Source organism: Dioscorea cayenensis, unplaced genomic scaffold (genome assembly GCF_009730915.1).
Source record: "Dioscorea cayenensis subsp. rotundata cultivar TDr96_F1 unplaced genomic scaffold, TDr96_F1_v2_PseudoChromosome.rev07_lg8_w22 25.fasta BLBR01000344.1, whole genome shotgun sequence".
Taxonomy (NCBI): Eukaryota; Viridiplantae; Streptophyta; class Magnoliopsida; order Dioscoreales; family Dioscoreaceae; genus Dioscorea; species Dioscorea cayenensis.
The window spans coordinates 55,904-72,342 of NW_024086735.1; the positions used below are offsets into that span (position 1 = coordinate 55,904).

General features: G+C 32.8%; 1 protein-coding gene and 1 long non-coding RNA gene across 2 annotated transcripts; one reads left to right on the top strand and one right to left on the bottom strand.

Annotated features, from left to right (window-relative positions):
* The first annotated feature begins 320 nt into the window (after positions 1 to 320).
* On the top strand, positions 321 to 2,445 carry LOC120254107. The gene is made up of 5 exons (XM_039262253.1): positions 321 to 706; positions 787 to 1,743; positions 1,840 to 1,902; positions 2,140 to 2,217; positions 2,311 to 2,445. The coding sequence occupies exons 1-5, from the start codon at positions 575 to 577 to the stop codon at positions 2,443 to 2,445; spliced, it is 1,365 nt and encodes a 454-aa protein (XP_039118187.1). The 5' UTR covers positions 321 to 574.
* Positions 2,446 to 4,034: 1,589 nt separating this feature from the next.
* Positions 4,035 to 8,123, bottom strand: LOC120254106. The gene is made up of 2 exons (XR_005534525.1): positions 7,777 to 8,123; positions 4,035 to 4,301 (listed from the first exon to the last, which is right to left on the bottom strand). It is a non-coding gene; the product is annotated as an uncharacterized LOC120254106 (long non-coding RNA).
* Positions 8,124 to 16,439: the final 8,316 nt, after the last annotated feature.

Sequence of the window (16,439 nt, forward strand, 5' to 3'; positions counted from 1 at the left end):
ATGCACTGAGGGTTAGAGCAAGGTATTCTGCTAAAGGTTGCAATCGGTTTATTTTGTGCTCTTAGTGTAGTGGCAAAAAGATGTTTGTCGTGAAACATTATGCCTCACAACATTCATGCCTCCTTGGAGCTACAAAAAATAGAAGGGTGACATCTCCAATTGTTGCTAAAATGTTTGGGGAGATCATCACTACCATGCCTTTCATTAGGCCAAGGCATTTGAGGGCACTAGTGAGGTAAAACTAGGGAGTCTTCATCACCAATAAGGTGTGCAGAAATGCAAGGGATCTAGTACTTAAAAAAATTGAACAACAATTCAAGGAGGATTTTGGGGTGATATATAACTATTCATTGGAGTTGAAGACAACAAATCCTCACTCTAATGTGATTGTTGAGTCAAAAAGGCAACACCAGAATGAATTGCCTACTTTTCAAAAAATATACATATGCTTGGCAGCTATTAGAGAGGGATTCCTTGGTGGTTGTAGGAGGATCATAGGATTAGATGGGTGTTTCTAAAAGGTTTGCTAAAGGGGAAATTATTGGTGGCCGTTGGACGAGATGGTAACAACTAGATGTTTCCAATTGCATGGGCAGTTGTACAGGTAGCAACAAGCGAGACATGGTCTTGGTTTGTTGATTTACTGAAATCTGATCTTGGTCTTGTTGATGGGCTTGGATGGGCATTGGTCAGTGACATGCAAAAGGTATTAAAAAAACTCTTCACAAGAAATTTATTTCATTGACTAGAATAGAATTTGTAATTTTGTTATTGTCTTCCTTGTAGGGTTTAATCTATGCTGTAAAAGATCTTCTACCCATGATTAAGCACAGGATGTGTGCAAGACACATTTACGCAAGATGGAGGAAAAACACTATGGCAAGGAGCTTCAAATTAAATTTTGGAGCATTTATAGGTGTACTAACCAGCCCGAGATGCACAAACAGTTGGATCCAGATGACTACACTTAAAGGAGGAGAGACTGCTGTGGAAGAATTGCTAAAGAAATGGCCAATTTCAGGTTGGTGTCAAGCCTTTTTTAATGATTTTGTCAAATGTGAGGTAATTAATAATAATATGTGTGAAACATTTAATGGTGTCATTCTTGAATCTAGAAGTAAATCAATCATTAGTATGTTAGAGGATATTAGACAATATGTCATGACAAGGATAGCTATCAAAAGAGAGTATACTAAAAAATGGAGGTGTGATTGTGGGCCTAGTATAATCCCCAAGATTGAAAAAGAAAGGCAAAAGAGTGCTAAATGGCAGGTTGAATGGAATGGGGGTGCATCCCATGAGGTGTATTGGGATAATTTGATACTAAATGAAAGAGAAGGGTATGTTGTTCTGCTGGCAGACGAGATGTGCTCATGTGGAAAATGGCAGAAAAGTAGCATTCCTTGCCAACACTCACTAGCTACAATTGCTTTTGTTGGAGCAGATCCACTCAATTATGTCTCTGATTGGCTTAAGAAAGATAGGTACCTAAAGGCATATAGCTTTGTTCTTAACCCAGTGAGAGGTAGATCATTCTGGCCAATAAGTGTAGAAGGGTCCTTGTTGCCTCCTATGGCGAGAAGGATGCCTGGTAGACCTGTAAAAAAAAGAAAGAGGAAGCCATTGGAAAGCAAAAGCAAGAGCAAGACAAAATTATCCAGGGAAGGAAGGGCATTCAAGTACAGCATATGCCATGTAGAAGGGCACAACAAGTTAAGTTGTCCAAAAAGAGCATCTTTCTTTGTGAGATTTCTTACTTTCTATAAGGTTAATAATATGTTTATATGCAAAATTAAATTTTCTTGGTTGCAATCTTAAAAAATAATTATGCTTTTGTAGATTGACAGTAATGATAGTAATCATGAACCAACAAAACCTACTAATGTTAGTTTAGGCGGAGAGGTAAGTCAATTAGGAGAAGCTCTTGATGCAGGAAAATCAAAGGAGAAAAGTAGAGAAAAAAGAGGCATGTCTGTTGCATCCAAAGGAAAGAAGAAGGCAAGAAGAAGGCACCCACTTCTAGTCATACTTCATTCAAATTTTTGAGAGTATGAACTAGTTTAATTAATGTGATTTTGAATCATTTTGATGTAGGTCATGCTCATAGAATATTGAAATTTATTTTTTCATGAGCTATAGGGTGCTTGCACTGATGGAATTGTTATTGGAAGGGAAGCTCCCAAGTCCACTGCATTTATTTCTCCTAGTGAACTTATTGTAAGATTTTTTTTTCAATGTTTGGTCCCAACTAAATCAATTACTTTTTTTAAATTGTGTTAACATATGGTACTAGTTGCTTGTGATGATCAGAGGATGGGGAATAGAGGGGCCACTCATGGTCAACAACAAAAGCAAAATGAACAAAGTCAGTCTGCAGAATTCACTACTTCAAAATTATCAACACAACAAAGCATAACAGCTGTTGCAACTAAAGAAAAATTCTGAATTATGTACAAAATGATGTTTTGGGAGTGCAATTTTTTGTTAGCATGGGCTCTTTTTTTGTCAAACTATTTGTCAAACTATTGCTTAGTGTTATAATTAAAAGTTGTACTTCACCACTTTTAAAAACAGAATATCTTATTGGTGCTTATTCTTGTGGCTTGTTGACTATAACATGTTATTGTTCTTCATTAATTTTTGTATACATTGTACTCAATGCAATGCAATGAAATTATTATAATCAGAAATGTTCATAATTTATCAGTTATAAATTTAATGCAATTATTATAACATAATATGTAATTGTTGAATTTTTTTCTCAGGATGCTTATTTTGCTCTTGTCGATGAACAGATATTCTTATTTTGAGTGTGATTAATGTGATTAATAATCCATTAATTGGATTTAATTATCCTCCTGGCTAGTAAAACAAAAAGATTTTCCATTTATAACGAATGATTGAATTTGTCATACACAACCTCTTCATGTTCATTAAAGAATTGTGTTGATCATCCTTGATACAAGCTCAAACTTCAATTGATAAATAAAAATTTAAAAACAAAAACATAAAGACAACACAATCTTCCTTCTTTGGACTCTTTGAGTTCGGATTGAAGGCAGGTAGATTAGCACAAATCCTCCTTGTCTCCACAATCATCCAAACAAAGTCATTCAGGTTTTCTTGACTAGCTCTCAAGCTCTCAACTATCTTTGATGAGTGGATGGGCAATATTTTTGTGATTGAGGCTTTGTTGACTATTGGGAAAGATGAGTTAGGTGATGGTTGATGGATATCTGCGTTGTTGTTCCAGGGGAGAAGGTGGTCATGTTCTGGTGGTCGTAGAAGTGATAGTGGTGATGTTCTGGGATGCGATTAAGGGTTTGGGTGTACGGGATGGAGGGAAGGGTTAATGGAGAAAGAAGAAGAACAAAAAGAAGAAGATGATGAAGATGAAGGGATTTAGGTTGTTAATGTTTTCGGGTCTAGATCCTATTTGGATCCGGATCCGAAACATTAAGTGAGAGTGAGTTAGTCACTTAACTGCATTTAGGGTTTTTTAAATTAGTTTCATCATATTTTAATCTGAAAAAATGCCACATCAGCAATTATTGACAGAGAAACCAACGTCTGTTACCTTCTGGACTAGGATTTCTCAATCCAAAAAATAGAGGGACTTCTGGAGGCCAAATTAGATTAGAGGGACTAAAAGGGCATGTTGACCTACTTATAGAGACTAATTAGGGGATTAAACCTAAAAAAAAAAAAAGGGTCAAGAACACCTGACAACAAAAACCCTTCTCTAGAGAACTAATTCTGAAATACATAGTGCAGGACTTTGCTTAGTTGTAGTCTTTGTTGTGCTATCTTGTGTTGAAAAGGCTGGGAAGTCCACAGATGCAAATGTTTGTTGTCCTAGTTCTTCATTTTGTTATGTCCTTCCTCTTACCCTCATATTTCTTATTTCCCTGATCATGAAAGCTACCAAATGACATATACCAGTATTAAAAAAAATGTGAATGTTGTAACAACATATTAATAATCATAACAAGAAGTACAATGACAATGTAAACTCACTAGTAGTTTACTGCTAGTAAAAAATGAAGAGCCATGCATTAATTCCCTCCCAACAATAAGGTAAACACTACAAGTCTGCATTATATCAAATAATCATTATTGTTATTATGTGTAACTTACACAATTGACCATATTGAAGGAGAACAAAGGGTTATTACTTAGAATGTATTCACTGGACCATAAGCAGCATCAGTTTTTGCCTTCCTTCTTTCCTTCCAACTTGAAATAGCTTCATAACATGGAGTAGCTGTCTCAACTTGGAAGCCAACTCAGGGATTGTTAGCCTGCATATAGACGAGCATTATAATTAGCAAGATAACATGAAAAGGCAAAAAGAAATTAAAACCAATTAACTTACAACATTAGTTCTTTGTGAACATTTAGCCTTATTGTGGCCTTTAGTATGGTTGGAAGCATTGGTCCTTCTTCATTTATTAGCCAAAATGCTCTACATCTTGGTGGATTTATAGGGAACTCATATGGTTTGAGGTATATCTCCTTTTTATACTAGTCACATACATAATCAAGTGGATTTGAGCCTTGAAATGCAAGTGATAGCAATGCATGTTGGCAAGGAATTCTTGTCCTATCCCACTTCCCGCAAGAATAACTATGGCATCCCAAGATAACAACATAACCTTCTCTAGCATGTCAACCTTGTTGGTGAACCTAGCAACATTCCAAAATTGCAATTATGTGCCTAGCCTTGCAACTATGTCAACCTTGTTGGTAAACCTAGCAACAAATCATCTATAGCACTAGCCTCTCCAACAAATTATCTACAACACTAGCAGTTCTCTTGCCCTGCCTTTAATATATGTGCCTAGCACACATTCTATGTTCCACTAATGGGATAAGGGCCCTCACTATATGGATAAAGCCCTAAAAAATACTGGGACAACATTTGCAAATAAGTAATAAGTAGATTAGGACACACACAACCATATAGTTATAATAATACCTTATGCATATCACTTATTAGTGATTACCCAATACCATCTCCTATTTGTATATTAGAGTTTAGATGTTAAATAAACCAATCCTAACTCTCAGTTGTCTCCTTTTCAACAATAGCCCAAGCCACAGGAAATATCTGGTTATTTTCATCTCTCACCACTGGCATTGGAAGCATTTCTTTCATTAATGCTTTCAAAAGAGAGCCAACAAGGCCTAGGATGTTCTTACAATCAGCTGTAAAGCCTTCTATAATAGATGTCAAGAAAATGTAGATCCTTTGGAAGACATGGAACTCTAATACATCTTCTCTTTTAGTCACAAAATTAACATTGCTCCCAAGATTTGCTTGCTTCAGCTCTAGAACATAATTGTTCAACACCAAGAAGTCCTCCTTGTACTATTTTTAGTTTTTTTGAGCACTAATGCCTTTGTATTTCTATAAACCTTACTAGATATGAATGCACATAACTCTTTTCTCACCATGGTCTTCAAATGCCTAGGTCTTATGAAAGGCATGCCACTTATCACATCAAAAAAATCTTTCAACAACTATATTTCCTAACACCCTCCTATTCTTAGATGTCCCTAAAAGGCATGAGTGCTCTAATACATAGCTGTTCTTAGCATACACCTTCTTTCCACTGCACCAAGAGTAGAAAACCAGCCATTTGCATTTCTTTGCACTTCTTTGCACATTTTGCCCTAACCCTTACTCCATTTTTTACATATTGAAATTCAAACCCTTTTTTGATTTAAAATTGAACAAGTTCATGTTTAAATAATTTCAGGCCCTCAAAACTAACCCTCGGCATCATCTACATCTAACCCTTGGCATGTATCCTCATAGCTACTTGGGTCTAATGAGTCCAAATACTCACTCTTAAAACCCACAACTAATAGATTGAGCAGCAGCCCGTAGACCACCCGAAAAGGAATATTTATTATTCGAGCCATATCCTGACATAAGAAGCCCAATAGGGGCAATACTTGAAATGGCAATCCATAAAAAAACACTCGATACTGAGATCGGCTAAAACAAGACGATACTCGAAGGGCATTACTAAATAACTTAGTAGAATCGATATAACCGCTAGAGACGGTCCAATACTAAACAAACGAAATATTACCTCTAGATGGGAAAAGGTTAGCTTGACCTGCCAAAGTATATGTAATAGGACCTTCTATTGCATTAATGTCTGGTACTTCATCTTTTTCTTCATTAGCATCTTGACTATCATTCCCTTCTGTCAATGTCTTCTTCATGTGAACATATCTCCTAATTTTTAATCTTATCCCTAGCCTCTATTTTTTCCTCATCCTCATTTGAATTATAATCTATGTAAAGGGTCATCTACTAACCTTTCTTCCTGATCTTTTATTAGAATCACTAAGTTCTCCACCATCATCCACATCCCACCCATCCCTCTCCCCATCACTATCACTAGCAGACACTAGGCTTCCTGGTAGTTCCTTGCTATGCTTATTAACCTTTGAAGTCTCAACATAAACATCTACAACCCCATGTGTGTTTAATTTATTAGATAAATCTATCATAGGCTGATTATCACATACAATTAATAATGTCCCTCCACCATCTACATATAACAAGCTCACATCCTTTACAATATCATATCCTAAATCTTTCACATCCCCTAGTAAGTCCCAATAACATATTTTGTCAAGACCTACAATAAATTCATTAATTGTATTATCAACATAGGTGACCTTACCTTCTTTTGGACAGTGTCCCGCCATGGTAATACTTAATAATGTATGTATCAGAAAGAAGCTATGCTATATCTAAAAGTTCAATTATAAATAAATACAAGCATCACAAACAGCACAAACTTTAAGATAAGCATACATAGCCAAAGCAAACAGTGTCACTTTGTTAATAAAAATAATTAAAGTAGCATAAACAACATAAACTCTCTAGAAGATAAACATAGAACCATTAAATTTTTCATTAATTGGTAGAAATTTTCACTTGCGTGTCATGAACATTTTCTTGGAACCCTAATATTTCTATGTAGTTTAATAAAGATCTATATATGTGGATATATGTACACATGAGTGTATACACACACACATACACATATATGTTGAACCCTAATGATTAGTGTATGTATAGAAGCACAATATATCTATATTTGTATATGTACAATTTGCAGCTTCACTAATTAAAGGTTCTGCTACCATAATGAAAAGTGTGTATTAAAAACACACTTTAAATCTATAGCTATCTAAATCTATATCTATATATACATTCGTTATTCAATGAAATCACGCTCTATATCTTTATTCAACCCACATTAATAAAGACCCTCTCTCATTGCAAAAAAAAAAAAAATGCTTGCCAATTCGCATATTCTCCATCTATATGTAGATATAGACACTTATCTATATGTGCATAATTGACGGTCCATACCATATCATCTTCCCTAGGTTACAGATATATACATGTGCATATATGTACATACATATCACTAATGAGCCACTGATTAAATAAGAAATATATCAATACCTTGCTAATTAAGAAAATTTCAATGACTTACTAATTAAGTAAATATACATATACATGTGTACATAAACTCTAATCTACGCAAGCCCTCCCCTTTTGTCCATTTCCCTTTTCTTAACTAATACTCTATGCTATATCATCTGTGAAGCACGGACAAGGCGGTTTTGCCGACGTACCAGTGTTGTGCTGGCGTCTGATTATGGACACCGTCGGACACCATATCTAACACCCTCTAATATGATAAACTAAAATCGAATAAATATGGGCACCTCTCGACACACCTGGACACCACTGAACTAGGTTTTTGGTGGTGAAGCTTTCATCTAATCTTGGGCTTGCAGAGGTCAGGGTCAAGATCTTCGCCGGCATGAGCCTCGTAGGAAGATGGAGGTGATGAGAGGTGGAGTGGTGGAGAAAAGAAGAGAGGCATTGTGCATGATGAGAGGCGGCAACCACGAGGGTTCAAGGGAGGCACTTTATGAGGCTTGCAAGGAGCGGAGGTGATGAAGGTTGGAAAGGTGGAAAGAAGAGAGACGCTGCGCAGAGGTGATAAGGGTTGGAGAGGTGGAGAGAAGAACAGAGGCGCTACATGCGGTGGCTGTGAGAGTTTGAGAGAGGCCTTTTAAGATCTAAGGGTTCTCGGCAAAAATCAATCCTAGCTATTGATTTTTTTATTTAAAAAAAAATTTTTGTTTAGACTCATTTGAACTTTACTCTTTGTAAATATTTATTGGAAAATATTATAAACTAAAATATCAAATTTAAATAACAAATTTTATGTTATTATAATTATATTTTATATCATATTATACTATTATTTATTGCTATAATTTATATTTATATAATCTATTGTTAATACCAGTCCATTGTCAAGTTAACTATGGTTGTACATTTAACTCCCAACATTTAGGCTTTGTCGGATTAATTCCAGTCTATCGTTTTAGTTTAAATATTTATTTTAATTTTCTATCATAATTTTTTAAAATTTAATTTAGTTAAAATACTAGAGGTTTTAAAAAAATATTTTTAAATAATTAACACACATCCAAAAAAAACATAAAAAGTAAAAGTTAAGGGTGAAATTAACTTCTTTATAATACAGGATCAATTATAAACTATATTAGTATTTGGACCCATTTTTTAGTAATTAACTGTACGTCCATATTTAGTTTGATTTTACTATCTACATATTTTATCATAAAATTTGAAAGTTTAATTCAATTAAAATATGAGAGATTTAAAATAAACATATTAAAATATTTATATAACACACATACACATTGAATGAAAATAAAATTTATTTCAACTATAATTCAACATTAATGGTGAATTGCCTTGCTAGTTGGGCCATTATTTACTAGCTATAGGCCCATTTTTTTATTTTTTTAATTTCAATCGAATATTTTATCATGATTTTTAAAAATTTAATTTTATTGAAATTTGAGAGGTTAAAAATAAACATATTAAAATAGTTAACACAGATACACACAATGAAATGTTTTTATTTTAGTTATAAAGGATTAGTGATGGATTGCCTTCCTAGTTGACCCATTATTTGCTAGCTATAGACCTTTTTTTTTCTTTTTTCTTTTTTCAAATCCAATATTTTATCATGATTTTTTTTAAAATTTAATTGAATCAAAATATGAGAGGTTAAAAATAGACATATTGAAAGTATTTAACATACAAAACACATACAATAAAAATAAAAAATATTTTTTAATTCAACTATAATTCAAGATTAGTGGTGGATTGCCTTCTTAGTTGGCCCATTATTTGCTAGCTATAGGCCCATATATATATATATATATATATATATTTCCAAATCCAGACATTTTATCATGATTTTTTAAAATTTAATTTAGTCAAAATATGAGAGGCTGAAAATAACTAGTATATTTAAATATCTTAATTTAGAAACCAATCAAAAAATAATCAATGTTTTATTTTAGGACTAAAATACACCTTGAGTATAATTCAAAGTCAATTGTGAACTACCTTACTATTTCAATAATGAAAGTGAAAAAGAAAGATATTTGTCGATAGCTCTTAATCAAACAGGGATATTTCACCAAAAAGCATATGCGCCTCACACATCCAATGAGATCTCGAGTTAGGACATGATTCGACTTCATGTCCATTTAGAATCAGACTTCCTTTAACATATATTTATTAGATTCGTTATGTATATTGAATTATATTTAATGTGTATACAATAAATAATTTTCATGAAATTGATGATTATAACTTTTAATATATTTTTTTAAAAAATAAATTATATATATATATATATATTAAAACATCATTAAAAAAATGAATTGTTTAAAACCTTATATATACACATACATATATATATATATATATATAACATCATTAAAAAATGAATTGTTTTAAACTAAGGAAATAGTAACTTGTTTTTAGTGGGTGCTTTTGAAAAAAATACAGCTGTGGCTTTTTAAGTGAGAGAAAAAAAAAGTTGATCTGATTGCTTCCAGTAGCTTTACAGCCTTTACTTCTCCAAGCTTTTAATTCAACTACAATCCAAGAATTCCCTCATATTTATCCTCTTTGGGGTTGTTTGGTTACCCTTAAATAGGTGTGATGTAATTTTATTTATAGATAAAATACTAACATGGATTGTTTGGTTTACTATGAAAGCATATATGCAGTGATTTTACTTACATAATCGGGGTGTTTTTACTGCATTTGGACTTACGACCAAATTGGTCATAAGTCCAAATGCAGCATTTTTTTTTTAAATTACTCCTCATAAAACAAACAATAGCCATCGTTGACGCCATCGAATTATCCCTCCGATGTCACTAAGTGGGAGGATGCTTATTCGGTTCTCCAAGATCAGCAACGTTTAATCGAGCTCAACCATCAACTGATGCCTCCGGCTGGCTCAATCGATGGGAACCCGACTATAACCAGCCCGTCGAGAGAGTGGAATCCGGCCGAGCTCTATGAGCCAAGATGTTCAAAAGGCTCAGCAAGGAAAATTGCCTCGAGAAGCCTGAGAACTCCTCGCCGGACATCACCTGGGTTTACAATCTCCTCCAGTGATCACCTCCGGCAAGAACCGATTACTCTTAATTTCGATGATTTTTTTGGGTTACTGTGAATATCTTTAAATCTCGTCTTTTCTGTAAATATCTCAACGAAGGAGAAGAAGCAGAAGAAGCCATTTGGAGGTCTTTTCCACTTGTTGCTCTATTTTGAAGGTTTGTTTCACCAGAAAAATTATCCCCAAAAACAATTAGATAAAAATATTCTGGTTTTGTGTAAATATTTCCGATGAAGATGCAAGAGCTCTACATCTAATTTTTCAATTCTAACCCTGCATTTCAATGTTCTACCACTTGTTTATGTTGTTGTTATTATTATTATTATCATAAGAATGTGAATGTTTTTAAGATTAATTTCAAGTGAGTATGCTTGAGTGAGAAACACTAAATGATGGTGGTATTAGTAAGTTAAATTCGAGTATTTTGAATAACTAATTTTAAGAAATAAAATAGATTTTAAATTGAAAAATCCATTAACTTAAATCTATTTAAATAAATAAAATACATTAAACTAAATTAAATACAATAAACTTAAATTAATAAAATATATTTTAAATGAAATATTATAGAAAATTATAAAATTTAAAAAATTTGGAAAAAAGATAATCTCACCACTTATTTTACATGGTGATTTTAACCCACAACTTACATTAAACCAAATATTTGAAAAGTAAATACAGTATTTTCAATTACATGCAACCAAACAACCATGATGTAAGTTAAAATGCAGTAAATTGACTTACATGTAATTTGATTTACACTATAATTGGAAATACGGGCAACCAAACAACCCCTCTATCTCCTTCCAGTCTTCATTCTCTTTATCTCCGTCTAGCAGTTTTAATCCCAGCCATTTTAAGTTTCTATACAGTCTACAAGTATAGAAAATTATTTATATGCTTTCACTCTTACAAAATTTTCTATTATATAAATATTAAATTTTTAATTTTTAATTTTTAATTTTCTAAGTAGAAAATGTGATTCTTCAAAATCACAATTTCCCAACCCTCATTTGGGAGTTCTAATTCAACAGATTTTTGCTATAATAATTTTCATTAGATTAATCTTATCGGGGTTCCTCATTTTAGTTGTATTTTTGTTTTAATTTGGATTCCTCATTTTAGTTGTATTATTCTTAGGGGATTTTTTTTTTTTTTGGCTTTGTTTAGAATGACTTCAAAAATCCAAAGTTTCAAGTGCAAGTAATGGTTCATGCTCAAGAAAATAATGCACTTATTGATAGTCAAGATGATGTTAGTAACACACCATTGTGTAAATATGTAACAAAGTTGCCAAAAGCAAATGAAAGAGGAGGGAACATAAGTTTCAGATGTAACTATTGCAATATTACTTTTAAAAATTTATATTCTAGTGTCAAAGCCCATTTGTTGAAGCTTAATGGTCATGGGATTCGGGTATGTGCAAAAGTGACACAACATCATCTTAGTGAAATGCATAAAATAGTAGAAAAGGTTGAATTCAAATCAAAACAAAAAACAATTCCATTACCATCTTCCTCTCAAGCACAAGTTGTTTTGGGTGCAACATCTTATGAGGGAGAGAACTTGGGGTCTAAAAAAAGAAAGGGGGCTTTAGAAAAAAATATTTAACCTTATTGCTCGAGAGAACTTGGATTCTGAAATTGCTCGAATGTTTTATTCCAGAGAGTTGCTTTTTCATCTTGCAAGGAATTTTTATTTTGTGAGTGCAATCACATATGCTGCTAACAATATGATTTTCAGCTATATACCTCCAAGGTATAATGCTTTGCGGACTACATTGTTGCAAAAAGAAAAGGTACATATAGAGAATTTATTGTAACCTATAAAGGGAACATAGAAGGAAAAAGGATTAAGTCTTGTATATGGTGGATGCATTGATGCACAAAAAAGACCGTTAATAAATTTTATGGCTGCTTTTGAAGATGGGCCATTTTTTAAAAAAAAATTTTTTAATTGTGAAGGGGAGTACAAAGATAAATATTATGCGGCGACATTGATTAAAGATGCTATAGTTGAAATTTGAGCTGATAATGTTGTTCGAGTAATAATCGACAATGCACCAATTTGTAAGGTGGCGGGATCATTGGTGGAGTCACAATATTCGTATATTTTTTAAAAACCTTGTGTAGTCTATACACTCAATCTTGTTCTCAAAAATATTTGCGCTACTAAAATTATTGAAAAAATGAAGTAACTTATGATGCTTTGCATTGGATAATTGAAATCGGTGATGATGCTATTTTCATAAGGAATTTCATAATGAATCATTCAATGAGATTAGCAATATTCAATGCTTTTGTGTCTTTGAAATTACTTGTTATTACAGAAACTCGATTTTACCTTGGTTATTATCATGTTAAAACGACTCAAACTTATTAAACGAGGTCTTCAAAGTATGGTCATTAGTGAAGAATGGTCCCTCTTATAGAGAAGATGATGTTTCCAAAGCTACAAATGTGAAGGAAATTATTTTGAATGATTCATGGTGGGACCAAGTAGATTATGTCATCTCTTTTACTACACCTATCTATGATATGCTTCGGGTTATGGACACCGATAGACCAACACTTTACTTGGTGTATGAGATGTGGGATACAATGATTGAAAAAGGTGAAGACAACCATCTACAAGCATGAACATAGACAGTTAGAGGAAAAATCAACCTTTTATGAGGTTATATATGCGATACTTATTGATGGATGGACCAAGAGTAGCACACCACTTCATTGCATGGCCCATTCTTTAAATCCAAAGTAATCTACTTGATTTTTTTTTTTAATGCATATTGTAATAAGTTAAATGGATAAAATCTTAATTTAATAAAAATCCGAATTTATTTTCAATATATAGGTACTATTCCAATGAGTGGCTTAATGAGGTCCCCAATCGTTTTGCTCCGCATAGAGATGCTTTTGGACCCTTTGATTCATTACAAAATAGATGGAATTTAGAGCCCAAGTTTTGGTGGTTGGTTCATGGATCATCTACACCTTTACTTCAAGGTGGACAACCTTCCTCATCATCATGTTGTGAAAGAAATTGGAGCACATATTTTATTCACACACTAAAGAGAAACAAGATGAATCCTCAACATGCGGAAGATTTAGTGTTTGAACATACTAATCTTCTACTACTTTCAAGAAGGTCTCCTCAATACAATGAAGGGGAATCCAAGAATTGGGGCATTGGTGGTGATGTCTTTGACTCATTTAAAGGTGTTGGTGTTCTTGAAGTTACTAACTTATCTCTTGATGAACCAAAGATGGAGAAAATACTTTTTAGCAATGAAGAAGATATGGAAAATTAATTCTATTGTGTTTGGGTTGAACTTGGAAAACTTGTTTTCTTTCACATGTTTTATCTTTGTTTTGTTTCATATGTTTTTATCTTTGTTTTGTTTCGCATGTTTTATCTTTAAAATGAACATGAAGGAAGTGCCTTTTGGTGATCAGTGTATTTACTATTGTTACTTCAATGTTGAAGACTCTTTCTTTAGCATGTACAATAACAAATTGCAATAGATTTACTATAAAAATTATTTATATTTAAACAGGGAAATATAATTAATTATATTTACAATGAGTATTTTACATTAAAAAAATACATATATAATTTTTTTTTATTGCCATGTCCCGCCGTACCCATGTCCTTATTTTTAGAAATTGCCGTGTTGCCGTGTCTATGTCGTGTAGTGTCTTATCCCCATATCCTTGTCCATGCTTTATAGCATATCATCTTCCCAAATTCACAAATGTATACCTATATATATACACTGATCACTAATAGGCACTGATTAAAACAATTATAAATATCATGGAATGCAGACAAGTTACATCACAATGTCTAGAATTTTGAACAAGATTAACTTCATATTTACTCAAGTATATGGTTTCTTCTATGTTTAAAGAACAAGTTTATATAGTTGGAGACAAGGAAAATTACAATGCCAAAAAGGTTGCATTGTTTAAACGGGCATCATGTAGAAATCATCCATAAGTAGTGTAATATATATATATATATATATACATATAGAAAGAAAGAGAATTCATACCAGGTTAAACATGGATAAGAAATAAAACAAGAATGACTCTCCTTAAAGAATAACTACAACACATTTGATCATATTGTGATTCTTAGCAATGTAACCAAGAAAATTTCACTTCCAAACTACATTAGATATATCAAACATAAGTTCCTTTACACATATAATGTGATAAATAAGTAACCACCCTCCATTTTCTCGACATCAAAACATTAATAAATAAATCACTGACAAATTTAGCCAACAAGAAATACATCACCCATTCATTCATCCATTCATACATCAAATATCAAACTTGAAAGTAAAGAATTCAAATTTAATAGCAAACAACTAACCCTTATCTGAGCAATTGTCACAAGTAATTGTCTTTGGCTTTGCAATGACGCACACAAAAACAATAGAGGAGGAGGAATACGCCTATGTTGGATGGAGGGTACCAATCATTGGCACACCAAAGACAAGAAGTTGAAGGTGCTTGGATTTGAAACTATTAGGAGTAAAGGGGATGATGAGGGGAAGAAAAAGGGGGAAAAAGGCTGGTGGAGCTTTGAAGAGGAAGAAAAAGGGAAAAGAGGGCGCTGGTGGGGTTTCCGATCGGATTCAGGTTTCTAGATCTGAATTTGATGCTTAGCAAGGTTATTATTATTATTTTATTATTTTTCTTAATTTTTTTAATAATATTTTATTCCATAAAAACCATGTTGGCTAAAATAAATGGCAGAACTGACAACCGTAACAATTTTGATTTGATTTACCTAGTCTTAAAAATGCAAGGACACAAGGTGCTCATTCTGGAGTAGGGGTGTAAATGAGCCAAGCTACTCGTGAACTACTCGAAATCGGCTCGGTTAATGCTCAATTTCGATTCGATTTTTCACGAGCCGAGCCGAGCTCGAGCTTCTCGTTTACGTTATCGAGTCGAGCTCAAGCCCAATCATACTCAGCTCGTAAGGCTCGCGAGCCTAAACGAGCTTATATATATATATAATATTAAATTATTTATATATTAATTACAAAAATATATAATTATATAACTATATTAAATTGCTTACATTATACATATATTATCCTAACTCGAGCTTAAACGAGCCGAGCTCGAGCTACTTGAGATTTTTAGCGAGCCGAGCTCGAGCACAAAAAAAAATGGCTCGAACGAGCTCGAGCGGAACTCGAGCCTTCGAATAATGTATTCAAGCCAAGCTCAAGCCTGGTGATACTCTGCTCGGCACGGCTCATTTACAACCCTATTCTGGAGTGCAGGGATTAAAAGGGAAATGGAGAAAAGTACCTGAACTGTTTCAATTATTATTATTATTATTATTGTTATTATTATTTAGCACTATATCTTGGGTTTTTATTTTATTGAGTTGGAGTCTCGGAGATGAGGGCACATAATCTAATTTACCATCCCTACATTTTAATTAATTTAAAAATATTTATATGTTTTAAAAAAAATATTATTTAAGAAAAAAATATTTACCATTCCTAAGTGCTACTTCGTTTTGCTTCCAAATGAAGATCAAGAGATTGACTTACTTTCGATGCATTGGTTGAGGATTTGTGGTTTATTAACATTTATATAAAAATATTTTCATAAAAAAATTTTTAAAAGCTCTTCATTATCATTTTAGTTTTTAATTGAAGAAAAATTTAGAGGGGACTTTAAAAGTTTTTTAATATAAAAAACTAATTTCTCACAGACCAAAAATACATTCTACTACTATTTGTTTTATTTTCAAATAAATTGAAACTCAAAATTGAAAAAAATAGATTAAATAAATAAACATCACAAGATATATAACAGATGGAGGATTAATTCCAATTGCATGGAG